At 43.6% G+C, this 14,251-nt stretch overlaps 1 protein-coding gene across 1 annotated transcript in view; it reads right to left on the bottom strand.

Annotated features, from left to right (window-relative positions):
• The window catches only part of LOC124719835, a 178,562-nt gene that overhangs the window by 24,618 nt on the left and 139,693 nt on the right, over positions 1–14,251 (bottom strand). Inside the window, exon 6 of the mRNA XM_047245022.1 lies at positions 10,652–10,860. Within this exon, the coding sequence (XP_047100978.1) occupies positions 10,652–10,860 (209 nt within the window). The remainder of the gene's footprint in view (positions 1–10,651; positions 10,861–14,251) is intronic.

The raw sequence follows: 14,251 nt of genomic DNA, 5'->3' as shown, positions 1-14,251 counted from the left end.
AGCATGTGCTTGTTATGGACAAGAGGATAATGAACAGAATGAATCCTTTTCAATGCATTGTTCAGATTACGCAAAATGTGGTAGTGGTTTTCTTCATGTGTGTCACCAATCCCATGGATTTTTTAGTCTGTAGAATGAGAGGCTGGTATCAAGATGTCTCACAAGCACCCATTCGCCACAACATTTGATGGTATGTTGTAGCAATTACCTGTGCTTTGTAGAGTGTAGAGTGAGAATGGGATTGCGTTATGTGATTGTAATAATTTTCATTAAGGTATAGTTGTAGCATTGAGATAACATGTGAGTGATGACGATCTCGCTGGAGCTGATGGAACAGACGTATGAATGGAATGGTACGCTACTGCTTTGTCTTGATGCGTTATGTGGCGAAATAAGGTTTGGTATAGGTTTTAAGCTCATGTTTTGGGGTGGCTGAAGATAAAGTAGGATTCGTTTTTGGAGTAGGTGACTTAGATATTAAAATGAAAGGTGAATGGGGGTGTTATCATTATCTGTTGGACTATATGTGGACGTTCAAAGAGACTGAATGTTGTGGAGAACAGTGGTTCTAAACTGAATTTCTTTCATGCTAGGGATGCGACTCAAGTCTGTGAGCTCTTGTCGCTGCTCACTCATTAATATCTTGTCGCCACTCGCTAGTATTTTAAGGAATTGAAACATTAACTTCAGCTAACAAGTTTGTCTCCGCGTCCATTATAGTTTCAGTCATAATTATACACACGCTGCAGAGAGCAGCACAGTCTAGCAACAGATGGCGTAAGGGTCTCTCATTCGCCAAACGTCTACTTGTTTACTAACTTGCCAACAATGCCTATTTCCATTTGTGTGCCAGTATTATGCTTATAAGTGTCTGCAGTAAATTATTGGCAACTGCTGAAATTTTGTAAAGGCCCTTCTTTGCAGTATTAGAGTTCTGGGTTCTAATATACGCATATTCTTATGATAACTTACTTCTTTATCTGTTGTAACCATTTTCGACCATCTTAGTTTCTTAATTAGTCGCTTTACTACCAATTAAAACCCTGCAAGTTCGATTGTCTGAAGCGGTCAAGAGCGACACCACTCACTCACTGGTCTCAGACCAGGAGCCAGGAGTCCATTACCGCAGCAACGTATTTTCGCCATCTGTCCCTGTCTTGGGTTACTTCCTTCCAGTCACCTTCAATACCTAGGCTCCTCAAATCAGCCTTCACATTGTCCTCCCACCTAAGCCTCGGTCTTCCCACAGGACGTTTTCCCTCTACACCTCGGTCTCCCCACAGGACATTTTCCCTCTAAGTGCCCTACCAGTACTTTGCGCACTGCCCTGCCCTCATCCATTCGAGCTACATGACCCGCCCATCGCAGCCTATGTGATTTAATAATACTGATTATGTCAGGGCTTGAACAGAGTTCGTGAACCTCTTCGTTAGGCAGTTTTCGCCACTCTCCGCTAATGTCATCCCTTTTTGCTCCGAAAATTTTCCTCAAAATTTTGTTTTCAAATACTCGAAACGGCTTTTCATTTTGCACAATGAGAGACCAAGTCTCACACCCGTACAGCATAACTGGTAGAATAATATTTTTGTATATTCTAATCTTTAAATTCCTAGACAATATCCGTGATGAAAGTAATCTATTCAGTGAGTAGTAGCACGCATTTCGCGCCCGTAATCTCTTCTTCAGTTCGGATTCAATCTTATTTCTCGAAGTGATGTCCACGCCTAGATACTTAAATGTGTTCACTTTTTTAAACTGCATGTCTCCAACTCTTAACATATCCTGATGTCCTGCTGTTGGCATTCTAGTAGTAACCAGGCATTTAGTTTTGTCTTCACTTATCCTTAGACCTATGTCTTCACTAGCCTTGATTAACGCATTCACATTTGCTGTTAAAGATTCTTTCCTATAGCTAATGACGTTTAGATCATCTGCATACCCTAATATCTTAATATTTAGATTTAACTCCGCATCCTCTCAATTATCTGCTGCCATTCGTACAGTATATTCTAGGGCTAAATTAAAAAGTAGCGGAGACAGGGCGTCTCCTTGCTTAAGCCCGTTCTTTATTACAAATTCTTCTGACTCCAATTTCCCCACACGTTCTCTACCTTTTGTGATTTTCAAACTCGCTTCTATAAGTCTAACATACTTCTTTGGTATTCCAAGTTCCAACAGAATTCTGTACAATTTTGATTGCAATACTGAATCATATGCTTTTGTAAAATCTATGAAAATATTATGAACTGGTTTAATGTATTCCCATTTCTTTTCCAAAATTTGACGCAGGGTGAATATTTGGTCTATAGTTGATCTGTTCCTCCGAAAGCCAGCTTGGTAATCCACCGCAATTTCATCTGCATATGGTGTAAGCCTGCTTAGCAGAATATTCGAGAAAATTTTGGAACATACTGGTAACAGCGATATCCCTCTATAATTACTACAATCCATTTTGTCGCCCTTCTTAAAAACTGAGATCATAATCGACTCCTGCCACTATTCAGGTATCATCTCTGAGTTCCATACTTTAGTTGTCACTTTGTGAAATACTTCCACCAATTTCTGTCCCCCATTTTTAACTAATTCTGCAGTTATGCAGTCTGATCCTGGTGCTTTATGGTTTTTCAATTTGTTGATTGCATCTCTTACTTCCTTTAACGTTGGCTCAGGTATCTGGGGTTCTGCTGTATGTATTTCGTACGCCTGCTCGTTTCCTGCTTCCTGGTGTACATTTAATAGATGCTCAAAATACGCCCTCCATTTATTTAATATAGCGCTGGGGTCTGTCAGTATTATCTCGCCATCCCCTTGAAGTGCATTTATCCTAGCCTTGAACCCCTTCCTATACCCATTTATGTCTAGGTAAAGTTCCCTAATGTTTTTTGTTTTACTGTTTGTTTCCATTTTTTTAATTTGGTTGTTCAAATAATCCCTCTTCTTTGCCCGTAGCCTACAACCAACTTCCCTTCTCATGTTCAAGAACTCTCGTTTCCTGTCTCCCATTCTATCCCAATCTAATCGCGCTTTTCTCCTTTCCTCTACCAATTTCTTACATTCCTCATCAAACCACGGTTTCCTCCTGTTCTTCTTAATTGTACCTATTGTGACCTTCGCTGCCTCTTTGATATTATTCCTCACAGTGATCCACTGTTTAGTTACATCCTCGTCTTGATCTTCTTGTGTCCTGAGAGCATCAAACCTATTTGAAATTTCTATCATGTACCTTCTTCTAAAGTTTTCATCATTTAGCTTGTCAGTGTCGAACCTAACAAGTTCTGCATTGCGACACCTTGATGTTGCTATAGATAGCCGTTGGTGAACTTTGGCAACTACAACAAAATGATCAGAATCGCAGTCTGCTCCCCTGAAAGTCCTAACATTTTGTATACTAGTGTGCCATCTCCGATCTACAAGAACATAATCAATTTGGTTTCGGGAGTGTCCATCTGGAGAGACCCAAGTTGCTTTATGAATGTCCTTCCTTTTGAAATATGTGCGCTCAACAATCATTTCTTTTGAAACAGCAAAATTAACCACCCTTGTGCCATTATCATTCGAAATGTTATGCAAACTTTCTTTCCCAATTGTTGGCCGGAATATTTCCTCCTTCCCTATCTTCACATTAAAATCACCTATGATTAATTTTGTATCGTACGAGGAGAACTCATCCCACAGTTGATCTAGTTCTTCATAAAAGCAGTCTTCAACAACCGCTTCCATGTCCTCAGTTGGTGAGTGTACACTAATTACTATTAGTCTATTCCACCTGCCGGACAACACTATAACTGATAGTCGGTCACTAATGAACCTTATATCTCTGATTGCGTGAAGCATATTTCTCTGTATTGCGAAACCCGTTCCGAAACTGTGAGCTTCCGCACCTCCATAGGAAAACGTATAGTTACCCCTCGTTATGCTACCCTCCCCCTACCACCGTGTTTTTTGAATAGCTGTAATGTCTACATCGTATCTATCTAATTCGTCTAACAATGACTGGAACGTTCCTGGCTTGTTCAAACTTTTAACGTTCCATGTTCCCAACCTGAAAGTTCCTTTTGGCCTGAATCTCTTCGAAGTAGGTTCCGCCTGCAGATCCGAATGGGAACCTAGTTTACCTCTGGAATATTTTACTTCAAAGGGACCCATGCCCATTAGTGTTTCTGATTCTTAATGAATAGATTTGATAGTAAGAGAAGAATAAACAGGGATGGTTCATCACGCCATCGCCTGCTCCCCACCGGCTGTCTGCGACTGCTTAATTCTTGTATTTGCAGCTACCCTTCATATCTGAAGGTCGTATCCCCTATCTGCAACCTGGGGACGCGCTGTGCCATGGTGGTAGGGGCCCACGAGACAGCAAGAACGACACCGGCAGGCATAATTAATTTTCCCGTGGAGAGAGCACAAGCTCTCTGTCCTCCCCAATTCTCGTTTAAATGGAGTTACTCCCTACCGAAGTGAGAAATGTACGATTAAAACTCCTTTCAAATCTGGTGCACGATAGACAGATGGAACGATCGAGTAAGAGATAAAGTCCAGCAACGAGAATAAAATAATAAATTAAAATATATAGTGATTCGAGCAAATAGAATTGTTTAACAGACAGGTGCCACTGCTGAAATTAGTACTTAAGAACTGATGGAAAAAACAAATCACAGGCGCAACTTCCCGAAATCGATTTACAAAATTTGCGTTGTGCTTCAGGCATATTTTCTGAGTGTTTTGTGGAGCGGACACTTCCTCCTGGGGCTTCTGTTGCTCAGTGGTCGTCTCAGTAAACCAGAAAGTTGTCTACAAATGCTTCCAAGCTTTGTCTCGACAGAACACACGTAAATTATAGCCTTTGAATCTCGTAGATGTTACGAATTTTCTTGTTCCCTAACACCACCGATTTAGGGAAAAACGGGGGAAGACGGTGTGAGTGGATAGGTCACATAGTGCACCACAACGGGACCCTTGTGAAATTCTAGAAGAAAGTGTACAAGGAAGCAAAGGGCGAGGAAGACTTGGAACAGAACGGCAACTACATAATGTAATATCAACTACATCAGTGTTCTGTAGCGAAACCGTCGTTAGGAATTTTTTTAACTTTTACTTATGCATGTTATATGGTTTTCTAGTAGCTCTTAAAGTGATGGTTCAAATGGCTCTGAGCACTATGGGACTTAACATCTATGGTCATCACTCCCCTAGAACTTAGAACTACTTAAACCTAACTAACCTAAGGACATCACACAACACCCAGCACCACGAGGCAGAGAAAATCCCTGACCCTGCCGGGAATCGAACCCGGGAACCCGGGCACGGGAAGCGAGAACGCTACAGCACGACCACGAGCTGCGGACTGCTCTTAAAGTGTGAATGATTGATCAGGACAGAGTAATTATCTGTTGTAATTCTTTAGCCTGTGCTCTCAAAGAAGAATTGGCTTTATATTTATACACACATCAAAAAAATGTTTTGCATCACCTCGGTTCCGAGAGTTCCGCAACCTGTATATAAAATTGGAATAGAGATCAACATAAACATTATTTCAGTCCTTGTTATTGCTCATGAAAATCAAACATTGCATCTTGTACCACCATACAGCGGGCCCTTCAGAGATGGTGGTTCAGATTGCTGTACACACCGGTACCTCTAATACCCAATAGCACGTCCTCTCGCATTGATGCATGCCTGTATTCGTCGTGGCATACTATCCACAACTTCATCAAGGCACTGTTCGTCCAGATTGACCCACCCCTTAACGGCGATTCGGCGTAGATCCCTTAGAGTGATTGATGGGTCACGTGTCCATAAACAGCCCTTTAGGGATCATGTCTGGAGAGCATGCTGGCCACTCTATTCGAGCGATGTCGTTATCCTGAAGGAAGTTATTCACAAGATGTGCACGATGTCGGCGCGAACTGTCGTCCATGAAGACGAATGCCTCGCCAATATGCAGCCAATATTATTGCACTATTGGTCGGAGGATAGCATTCGCGTATCGTACAACCGCTACGGCGCCTTCCGTGACTACCAGCGTAGTACGTCGGTCCCACATAATGCCACCCCAAAACATCAGGGAACCTCCAACTTGAAGCACTCGCTGCAGAGTGTGTCTATGGCGTTCAGCCTGACCAGGTTGCCTCCAAACACGTCTCCGACGATTGTCTGGATGAAGGCATATGCGACACTCATTGGTGAAGAGAACGTGATGCAAATCCTGAGCAGTACATTCGGCATGTTGCTGGGTCCATCTGTACCGAGCTGCATGGTGTCGTGGTTGCAAAGATGGACCTCACCATGGACGTCAGGAGTGAAGTTGCGCATCATGAAGCCTATTGCGCACAGTTTGAGTCGTAACACGATGTCCTGTGGCTGGACGAAAAGCATTATTCAACATGGTGGCGTTGCTGTCAGGGTTCCCCCGAGACATAATCAGTAGGTAGCGGTCATCCACTGCAGTAGTAGCGCTTGGGCGGCCTCAGCGAGGTATGTAATCGGCAGTTCCTATCTCTCTGTATCTCCTCCATGTCCGAGCAACATCGCTTTGGTTCACTCCAAGACGCCTGGACACTTCCGTTGTTGAGGGACCTTCCTGGCACAAAATAACAATGTGGACGCGATCGAACCGCGGTATTGACCGTCTAGACAGACAACACGAGATGTGTACCTCCTTCCTGGTGGGATGACTGGAACTGATCGGCTGTCGAATCCCCTCCGTCTAATAGGTACTGCTCATGCATGGTAGTTTACATCTTTGGGTGGGTTTAGTGACATCTGTGAACAGCTAAATGGACTGTGTCCGTGATCCAATATCCACAGTCAACGTCTTTCTTCAGTTCTGGGAACAGGGATAATGCAAAACTTTTTTTGATGTGTGCATATTACCTTACATACAATGTGCTCCATTGAGAGTGACTGGGCCAAATAGCTCACGAAATAAGCATCAAACAAAAAAACTACAAAGAACGAAACTAGTCTAGCTTGAAGGGGGAAACCAGATGGCGCTATGGTTGGCCCGCTAGATGGCGCTGCCATGGGTCAAACGGTTATCAACTGCGTTTTTTAAAATAGGAACACCCATTTTTATTACATATTCGTGTAGTACGTCAAGAAATACGAATGTTTTAGTTCAACCACTCTTTTCGCTTTGTGATACATGGCGCTGTAATAGTCACAAACTTGTAAGTACGTGGTATCACGTAATATTCCGCCAGTGCCGACGGTATTTGCTTTGTGATACATTACCAGTGTTAAAATGGACCGTTTACCAATAGCGGCAAAGATCGATATCGTTTTGATGTATGGCTTTTGTGATCAAAATACCCAACAGGCGTGTGTTATGTGTGCTGCTCGGTATCCTGGACAACATCATCCAAGTGTCTGGACCCTTCGCCGGATAGTTACGTTATTTAAGGAAACAGGAACTGTTCAGCCACATGTGAAACGTCAATCGCGACCTGCAACAAATGATGATGCCCAAGTAGGTGTTTTAGCTGCTGTTGCGGCTAATCCGCAAATCAGTAGCAGACAAATTGCGCGAGAATCGGGAATCTCAACAACGTCGCTGTTGAGAATGCTACATCAATATCGATTGCACCCGTATCATATTTCTGTCCACCAGGAATTGCATGGCGACGACTTTGAACGTCGTGTACAGTTCTGCCACTGGGCACAAGAGAAATTATGGGACGATGACAGATTTTTTGCACGCGTTCTATTTAGCGACGAAGCGTCATTCACCAACAGCGGTAACGTAAACCAGCATAATATACACTACTGGGCAACGGAAAATCCACGATGGCTGCGACGAGTGGAATATGAGCGACCTTGGTGGCTTAATGTAGGGTGCGGCATTATGGGACGATGGATAATTGGCCCCCATGTTATCGGTGGCAATCTAAAAAAAGTGGTTCAAATGGCTCTGAGCACTATGGGACCTGACCTTAGGTCATCAGTCCCATAGAACTTAGAACTACTTAAACCTAACTAACCTAAGGACATCACATACATCAATGCCCGAGGCAGGATTAGAACCTGCGACCGTAGCGGTCACGCGGTTTCAGACTGTAGCGCCTAGAACTGCACCGCCACCACGGCCGGCGCGTGGCAATCTAAATGGTGCAATGTATGCAGATTTCCTACTTAACGTTCTACCGATGTTACTATAAGATGTCTGACTGCATGACAGAATGGCGATGTACTTCCAACATGATGAGTGTCCGGCACATAGCTCGCGTGTGGTTCAAGCGGTATGGAATAGCATATTTCATGACAGGTGGATTGGTCGTTGAAGCACCATAATACGGCCCGCACGTTCACCGGATCTGACGTCCCAGGATTTCTTTCTGTGGGGAAAGTTGAAGGATATTTGTTATCGTGATCCACCGAATATGCCTGACAACATGCGTCAGCGCATTGTCAATGCATGCGCGAACATTAGGGAAGGCGAACTACTCGCTGCTGAGAGGAATGTCGTTACACGTATTGCCAAATGCATTGAGGTTGACGGACATCATTTTGAGCATTTATTGCATTAATGTGGTATTTACAGGTAATCACGCTGTAACAGCATGTGTTCTCGGAAATGATAAGTTCACATGTATCACATTGGAAAACCTGAAATAAAATGTTCAAACGTACCTACGTTCTGTATTTCAATTTAAAATACCTACCTGTTACCAACTGTTCGTCTAAAGTCGTGAGCCATATGTTGGTGACTATTACAGCGGCATCTATCACAAAGCGAAAAAAGTGGTCCAACTAAAACATTCATATTTCTTGACGTACTACACGAATATGTTATAAAAAATGGGGGTTCCTATTTTAAAAAACGCACTTGATATCCGTTTGACCTATGGCAGCGCCATCTACCGGGCCAACCATAGCGCCATCTGGTTTCCCCCTTCAAGATACACAAGTTTCGTTTTCTGTAGTTTTTTCGTTTGACGCTTATTCCATGAGATATTTGGCCTGGCCACGATAAATGGACCAGCCTGTGTATGTGTTTCAGCCTTTGTGAACGAGATGAGTGACCAAGTTTAGAATTCAAATCTTAACACTGCAGTGGGACCAGTTGGGGGAGGGCATATCAGCAAAATGTTACATTGACGAAACCACACAGTCAGATTCGTTGAGTGTGTGCCAACCTCTACCCACTCACACCCCCACCTCCACCTGACTGACTTCGCCCATGCCGACTTACCCCCCCCCCTCTCCCCACCCCCAGGCAGGTGGGGTGGGTGGGTGGGTTGTTTGGGGGAAGAGACCAAACAGCGAGTTCATCAGTCTCATCAGATTAGGTAAGGATGGAGAACGAAGTGGGCTGGCCCGGCATTAGCCTGGAGTGATTTAGGTAAATCACGGAAAACCTAAATCATAATGGCCGGACGCGGAATTGAATCGTCGTCGTCCGGAACGCGAGTCCAGTGTGCTAACCACTGTGCCACCTCGCTCGGTCCAGGCAGGTGAGCAGTCAGCAGCACGCACTGCACTCCACCCCCCCCCCCCCCCCTACCTACCCTTCCCGCCGTGAGCGCCCACTGTAGCGTACAGTCCAGCGACTCGCGCCTGACTATCTTGCTGGTGTGCAGCGCTTTAAGAGGAACTTTTTAAAACTATTCTGCATCACGATTACACATTCGTACAGAGTTTTCTCATACCTACTACACATCCTAATATTAACATACGTAAGAACATATTAACACTATTTCTTGTCCAATTAACTGTTCAATTACATATCGAAATATTATTCGTCAAAGAAAATTAGTAAATACGAACAGTATCATACCATTACCATACATGAAAAATTTAGAACACTACACCAGTTACAGTATTGACAAAAAATTTGATTGTCTGTATCCATTGTGTTACAGATTCCAATCGCCATTTTTAAAACAAGCCTTAGACTGGGTCTGATAAAAACTACATGTACAGAATTTTAGAGTGTTTATAGAAGAAAAAAAGGAACACTTTTTTATATGAAGCAAATGTCGCAGATGTATGAAGGTCTTACCTCCACTGATGTTCAGAGACGGTGTTCAAAGTGCTGTTGGATGGGCATTTTTTTTAGAGATGTTGCGGGGCTCCTGCTGGAGGGAGACGAGTTGTTCGGTGTACCAGGCACTGGCAGACACCCCAGGTGAGCCGGTTGCCTGTTAGGCTGAGGCTACAACCATTATTTGTGGAACACCCACTTGTCTCGAGTGTGTTATGCAATCATTAGCACCCAGCTGGCACTTGAGTAATGTCTCTAAAACATCACACAGTCTCTGTACATCACTAGCGTAGGAACCTTCACGGACCACTAGCAGGTAGAGGGTGCACCTGTGAAATTTGTGTCACATACAAATTGTTTTTTTTTTTTTTATCTTCTCTAAACACTCTAAAATTTTGTGTACGTAGTTTTTTTTACTCCCTTATAATAAAAGAGTCAACAATACATCTAAATAGTGTAGTTAGGTTTTAACAGGTCCAGATGGAGAGTTGCCAAGCAGTCGAAAAACTGACTTTTGAAAGAGCACCAGTGATTATCTTGGGTAGCAAGTATAATAACGTAAGATCTAAAACTAGATATTCAGAAGGGTATTTGAACCTCATTCCTCAAATAATTGGACAGTCTTCAGCGCATAACCGTGAAGTGGACGGGTCCCGGTATTAAACTTACCTACAGTCTTGAATTCATCTTCGTATAATAAATCGATGTACTCAGCGGCAGCGTACCAGTAGACGCGATAGGCGGCGTACAGTGAGGCAGCTAGGCTGAACACCTGCGACAGCTCTGGCTGCCGCTCCTCGCACAGCGCACTGAAGTCGTCGGGAAAGGAGAGGTTCCACGGCTGATAGCGCAGTAGGCGTTCACTCAACAGCGGCCGCCTGTAACACAAAAGCCGCGAGGTTAAAAGTTAAAAACCAAGCATGTACAGCGTATGCAAGAACGTAAAAGCATCCAGACTGAATTTTCACTCAGCAGTGGACTAGAAACTTCCTGGCAGATTAAAACTGTGTGGCAGACTGGCACTCAAATGGTTCAAATGGCTCTGAGCACTATGGGACTTAACATCTGAAGTCATCAGTCACCTAGACTTAGAACTACTTAAACCTAACTAACCTAAGGACATCACACATCCATGCCCGAGGCAGGATTCGAAATTGCGACCGTAGCGGTCGCGCGGTTCCAGACTGAAGTTCCTAGAACCGCTCGGTCACACTGGCCGGCACTGGAATCCACACCTGGAACTTTTGCATTCCTTAAAGGAAGCATAGAAACACAGCAAGCAATCTCTAACCCATTGGTTTTTTAGTATTCCAGCATTTCGAGATTTCAGCTTTAGATTCCAGAGCATTTGAGTGATATACTGATTTTAACTATTTATTGCAGAACATTCGCCCCGTTCTGTGCTGTTATATCACGTGAATTGGTTTTCGATGTAAATTAAACACATTAAACAGCAGAACCGAAGCGCTGCTGTAGCGTACGTCTTTCCTTTAAAGAAAAATTTCGCATGTATTCCACTTCTCCAGTCCCTTTCAGCTAATCCAACGCTTAAGGACAGCACGACATGATGATTTAAGGTATTTCAAATCCATCTTTTCAACTACCAAAAGTGTGTGTTTATTTCACAATACGTGTTTTGTTTTACTCATTGAAACCAGTATGAGTTGTGGCATTTTTATAATGTTTCTGCTTACGTCCGTAAGTGTGTAGTCGAGCGTCTCACACTGCTATGTCTGATCTACGTGCAGCTTGACGTGTAGAAGTACATGTTTTCTGACGTGACTCGACAAAATAAAGCACCACTATTGCATACAAAAGTTTGTTTACTTGGATCCGAACTATTCGCTGCGTCCCACTTCGTGAGTGATTGGTGTCTCTTTTGACAGAGCGAGTTATCATACGGCAACCGTTGGCCGTAAAACGTGGTCCTAAATTCAGTGTTCTGTATATCGTTTCGAAGCATGTGTATCAGGTACACATTCGATCTTGGTGTATGAGACTTTTTTTCCTAAATAAGCTGCGACTACATTCCTTATAGCCCCATTAAGGATGGAAAGTTTGCATACAAAGCAGAAAAACCTGTACTCCTTGTAGCATGGTCCTCGGTTATCACTGTTACTTGAGAACAACATTGTCAATTAAAGCATGAAGCTGCATGATAATAAGTTCCGTGTGATGTCTGGGTCCCCAGTTTCACCGGAATGCAGTCCCTCCCAAGACATGTGGTGCCATGCTGCTAAGGCTCGCAAATCATTTCCACGCTACGTACACCAGCACGCTGTTCTGATTGGATGTACAGTATCACACCTACTGCACTAACAAGCTGGAACTCAGAATCCATGCAGTGATGAAGTTCATCATCTGCACACCACAAATGGAGGAAGTAGTGCATACTGACAATGGTCTGAATCATTATTACTCCATAAGGCAACGAAAGAACGGATTTAAGTGCAGGAAGAAGGTGAACGTACAATCTCCACTAAAACAAAGTGTAATGAAAGCCTCGAAACTTCTGGAGAATTTTCCAGTGTACCACACAGCAGGAACGATACAATACTGACTACCATATTCAGTTTAGGGTCGCGTGCATTGGCACACGAAGAGGCAAATCAACAGAAGACGCAGTAAATACTCGCCACACACAAGGAGCTGGAGTTTCGACAGGCGAGGCAAACTACTATCATGGAAGACATTGTCGTCAATTTGCGTACAGATGTAGGGGTCAATGGGCGATCCACGTTTTGGCTTGTAGTGCTGAAGCCATTAGTAACGATGTCATGCGACTCCCGTAATTAAGTGGACTGGCGGAATTTAGAGATGACCCATTGTAAATGGTGATATGTGAACTATAGGAGATACACAGAATCATACGCTACCCAAACTAGAAGCGCGGTATCAAAGCTCCACCACGGCCATTGGAGCTGTGTGCCCCCTGAAGCATGTCTGGTTTTCTAACTTGTACGGACACCCAACAGACAATAAACACACTGGGTCGTATGAATAAACAAGAGGTGTTTCTCTGGAGAGGGTTCTCAGAAGAAAAGAACATTCTCCGAGCAAGTTCGTATGAGTAAAAAATTCGAAACCATATACTCTGATGAGGTTGTTCCTTCTCACTGCGCCGCGTCGGGTAGCCACGCGGTCTCAGGCGCCTCGCCACGGTTCGCGCGGCTCCCCCGTCGGAGGTTCGAGTGCTCCCCCAGGCAAGGGTGTGTGGGTGTTGTCCTTAGCCTAAGTTAGTTTAAGTTAGATTAAGTAGTGTGTAAGCTTAGGGACCGATGATCTCAGCAGTTTGGTCCCATAGGAGTTTACCACCACCCCCTTCACTCTGCGTCCCCCCCCCCCCCCCCACTCCCGTCCCCACTCACCTTATTGAGTTCTCGGTGTGTGACGTCTGACGCGTCCGGAACAGATAGCGCGTAATGTTACATTTCATTCGGCTCGCTCAAACAGGCAAGCTATTCGGTGTACATATATGGAACTGGCATCAGTTTGTTCTGGAAGATTTGCACTCAATTTTACACATTTGTATGTACGACAGCAAATTGATATTACCGAATTTTCAACATGCGGAAATCTTTTCTATTACTGAAATTAGGTGAACACATTACGCGAACGAAATATTAAGATTACATGACATTTTATCTACTCCAAACCGGAACTCCGTCAGCGTTTTCTAACACGCGATAATTTTGGTTAATTACTGTGCGCAATGGTCTGCTTGCATGCTAATTACATAAGCAGTCGCCCATGCAGTGCGTTACGAGAAACAGATCCCTATGTTTGTAATGAACCAGTTACTGATTTTTTCTGATCCTCCTACTTATTTCTAACATAACAAAATATAAGACTTATGCTGTGGGAAGCATTACGATGAACATCTGGAAATGTCAGTGATACGGTTGTCTGCTGTAGCCCTACACCTAAATCTTCTCGTACATCAGTCTGAAAACATGGGTCTACTAAATAGAAAAAAATATGTTTTGATTTTCACTTCGTCTGAAAGGTCGCCCCTCTTCTCTTGCGATTTTCTAGAAGGAAGTTCGCCCAGGAAATAATGTTCTTGTTGCGAAACCTGTATAAACTTCTACACTTTCTCTCTTCAGCATTTCGTTGAGCTACATATATCTTTATTACCTTCCAAGCAACATGAATTCTGCTGTTACGGCCAAAAAGTCAGTAAAACTTAACCTAAACAGAACTTACTCAGCTCGAGAATGCTACTCCAATGTTTTCCGGTTGTGAGAAGCTCCACTAGCTCTTTTCGTA

This window comes from Schistocerca piceifrons, chromosome 11 (genome assembly GCF_021461385.2).
Source record: "Schistocerca piceifrons isolate TAMUIC-IGC-003096 chromosome 11, iqSchPice1.1, whole genome shotgun sequence".
Lineage (NCBI taxonomy): Eukaryota > Metazoa > Arthropoda > Insecta > Orthoptera > Acrididae > Schistocerca > Schistocerca piceifrons.
The sequence above is the reverse complement of the archived record's forward strand: the minus strand, read 5'-3'. Positions and strand labels throughout refer to the sequence as shown.